This window comes from Mus caroli, unplaced genomic scaffold (assembly GCF_978045245.1).
Source record: "Mus caroli unplaced genomic scaffold, Mus_caroli_1 scaffold_8, whole genome shotgun sequence".
NCBI classification, from domain to species: Eukaryota; Metazoa; Chordata; class Mammalia; order Rodentia; family Muridae; genus Mus; species Mus caroli.
Window position 1 is genome coordinate 122,262,194 of NW_028227263.1, and position 3,873 is coordinate 122,266,066.

Genomic DNA, 3,873 nt, shown 5'->3' on the forward strand with positions numbered 1-3,873 from the left:
ATTGATAATTCTGCAACCCAAATATGCCCCAGCAATGAAAGCACTACTCAATTAAAATGAATACAAACTGTGCACCTAGATTGGGCAAATCTACTAATTCACTACCATCTTTCCTATCTATGAGACCCCTTATAACTTGCAGTTTCTCCAGGCCATATGCTTCTGCTCTACTTTCCTTCATCCCTTCCTTCCTCCTCCTCCTCCATCCTTCTCTCTCTCTCTCTCTCTCTCTCTCTCTCTCTCTCTCTCTCTCTCTCTCTCTCTCTCTCTCTCTCTCTCTCTCTCTCTCTCTCTCCTCTCCTCTCCTCTCCTCTCCTCTCTCCCAACCCTCCTTCTTCTCTCTCCTAAAATTCAGCTCCACATTCCCTTCCTCTGCTCATCACTAGCTATAGCCTTTATTTTACCTATTAAAATGGGAAAATGGTTTACAGGAAACCACCTGAGTGCTGACTCATCGCTTGTTCACAACCCTTCCCAAGAGAACAGAATTAACATCAAATTACATACAGCACTAAGGCTCTCGGCAACAGTTGGCCAAGAAACATGTTAAATGCATTCCACCAGAACATTGATGGCTGTTAGGAGAGTTATGAGGAATGTTTGTCACTTGGACTGTCATTTTCAGCAGCTGAATAGCAGAGAACAAGGATCCTTGGGATCCCTAAAGATCAACAGTAATGGAGAAAAGGTAGGGAAGCTTACAGCCAAAATTTCTTTGACACGTCTCAACCAGAGCCGAGAGTCCACAAAAGAAATGTGACAGAATGTACAAATACAGTCTAGAAGATAACAGGTCACAAATGTGACCACCAGCATCAGGATGGTGTGGGATGCTCTAGTCTCAGCATGAACTCTGAGCTTCTGATTGGGGGATTGAATATGCTGCAGTCTTTGGTGGTGTCTGTTCAGGAGAATCACCATGGAGACACTGCTCCAGATGATGATGCTGATGAACACCGCATCATGGGCAAATGACAAGATGTGCATGCCTATACTGAAACCAGAGGTGGAGCAAACCCATTTGTTTTTAGTATTGGTATCATTGTATGTTTTCTGAGGACCACTGACTTTCATTGGAATATGAGCATTATTTACGACACTGAACAACCAACAACTATAACAAGTATACCTCACAAATTTGGGAGCTCTTCCATGGAGCATCACCCTACCCCAGGTACCAGGAGCAAGAGTGACAAGCTGATAAGTGCTCAGAGAGCAGGTGGAGCACATGTTTGTACTTCGAGCCACCAGGCAAATGAAGTACCCAAGTTTACATTTTAGATCAGTTGGGGGCTCCTTTGGAACAAAAACTGTCATATTGTTTGGAAATGCAAAGAAGAGAATCAAGATATTGCCCACAGCCAAGTTGGCTAGAATGACTTTTATGGGTCTCTGTTGAGATCCATTCAAGATTGGAGATAAATTGTGAACAATCAGAAAAATGTTGACTGCAGTCCCAACCCCAACCTGGCAAAGCAAGAGGATCTGAAGAGCCACTTCCTCTGTGATTTTCACAGATTTATTCTGAAGCAACATGGAGACAACTTCATTGGACAACAGAATAGTGATTAGGTTGGCAGTGCTGGTTGAGTCTTCTCAAATCCTGACCTTTTAGATTTATTTGAAGTCATTTTCCCCAACGAAGGGCAGCTCTACTTTATCTGTATGGTCATGTTGACTGCAAACACTGCATGAACATTGATCCAGAATATCAACTTTACAACTATTTTACTTTGTCTTTCCTTATGATGGGTCTGTGTGTATGATGCAACACTATCTCTATTGGTCAATAACATGACCCACATTTTAACCCATATGGGATCTTCATATTTATAAATTAACATTTATAGACAAGCATGTATTTTTGCTTGGTTGGAATTCAGCATTTTTCCTCATGTTATAATAATGTGTTAAGAAGAACAAATTTGGTTTTTGATAGTTGGTTCTGGATCTAATGGTGTCTATTGACTTTTATGGCACTTTTTTCCTGTATTTCCTGTAATTCACAATAGCGAAATATTTATATACATAAAATAAAATAAGTATACCGAAAAATAATAATAATAATAGGCTGGAGAGATGGCTCAGCAATTAAGGGCACTGTTTGCTGCTCCAGAGGTCCTTAGTTCAATTTCCACCAACCATATGACATCGTCCAACTGTCAGTAAATCCAATTAAAGGGGATGTGGTATTTACTGCTATACCTGCAGGCAAAACACAAATTTTTGAAATACTAAATGAATAAAACTTTAAAGAACAAAATACAAATTTAATCGTTATAATTTTTAAAAAGAATGAAACTGAAGAATGTCCCCCTAAAATAATCCATCTAGTTTTAATAAATTTTTACAATCTTTACCATAATGATAGAATGCAAAATGATTCTGAAAATGTCACTATTATTCTGCTCACATAGAAGAAACTTGAATTACACATATATCATATATGTAGGATAAAAGTGTCTGGAACCCAAGCATATCATTAATTTATAAATATCTGAACTTTATCTATTTTTCTAAGGAATTAGGAATCATTAATTTATAAATATCTGAACTTTATCTATTTTTCTAAGGAATTAGGTGCTGTACACAAAACTGATTAATCTACAGTTTTTGTCATACACAACTGAAATCATTGAAACAATTACAGTTTAAGTGTTTACACACACAGATTCTTTTTTGAAATTCAGTTTCAGATAGATCATGTTTACTCTGAAACTTACTTTGTTTATTTTGCTGTCCATAGGAAAAAATAAGCCATCATCCTACATTTAAAAACCTGTCCTCTCACATATAGTCGTCAGGTGGAAGAAATTTTTCAATGAATCCTGAGCCATGGAATAGACATTTTTTACACAAAGGAAATGACTGACATGATTAGGTAAACTCTGGAGATAAAAAGGAAGTCATTCTAATGATTAATGTTGGTTCTACAAAACACCATTGATTGCATAAGTAATCTAGTCTAAGCAAAAATCTACAATTGCAGGAATCTCACCTACGTTTATCAATGATGGAGATGCTCACAGGGATGAAGGCCTACTTCTGAGAGTTACTGCAGAAACAGAGTTCTGAATTCCACTCTGTTTGATGACCTTTTCTGTGTAACTATTTCCGAAGACAGGTCTAAAAGAAATCCTAACCTGCCACATATTTTCCATGAAGTGATTCACTGATCACTGACTGAGACCCACTATCAGAGCTCATGAAGAGACAGTGTGTGGCCCTGACATCACTCAGAGAGCCCATTACTGTGTTATCTGTGATATTATTTATTGTGTCTGTGTGGGGATGTTGCAATACCTCTAATGAAATAAAATACATTTATCCCCAGAGCAAATCATCATTTTCACTTTCTGGTAATTAAGGATGATGCCAAGAGTTTGTTAGATCTTAATGACTAGTCAAGTTTCCTTTAAAAGATCTAAGTTCTGAATTGATGTTGTCATCAAGAGTAGAAAGAAACACTCCAGAGGAGATCAAGAGATTTCTTACATGCATTTCCTGGGGGAGTGGGGGGTTGGTACATTGCACCATATGCTTTCCTTTTTGCAAAATCATGTTAAAATCAAGTACTTCCAGACAGACAATATGTGTCTGGAAATGTGATCTGGTGTCTTGTATATTCTCATGTACAGACAAGGACATTTTAGTATGACAAAGTGGGTTTTTAGTCATTCCAGATGAATTTGTAAATTGCCCTTTCTAACTTTATGAAGAATTGAGTTGGAATTTTGATGGAGATAGCATTGAATCTGTAGATTGCTTTCAGCAAGACAGTCATTTTTACTATACTAACCTGGCCAATCCATGAGCAGGGAAGAGGTTTCCATCTTCTGAGAACTTCAGTTTCTTTCTTCAGAGACTTGAAGT

At 37.7% G+C, this 3,873-nt stretch overlaps 1 protein-coding gene across 1 annotated transcript; it reads right to left on the reverse strand.

The window, feature by feature from the left end:
- Nucleotides 1-621: 621 nt before the first annotated feature.
- Nucleotides 622-1,982, reverse strand: LOC147003408 (vomeronasal type-1 receptor 4-like). The gene has a single exon (XM_085840984.1). It carries the CDS (start codon nt 1,534-1,536, stop codon nt 622-624), a length of 915 nt encoding a protein of 304 aa, XP_085697110.1. The 5' UTR covers nt 1,537-1,982.
- Nucleotides 1,983-3,873: the final 1,891 nt, after the last annotated feature.

Coding starts and splice junctions, on each gene's coding strand:
- LOC147003408 (XM_085840984.1), bottom strand. CDS start 1,536: ATGTTGCTTCAGAATAAATCTGTGAAAATCACAGAGGAAGTGGCTCTT.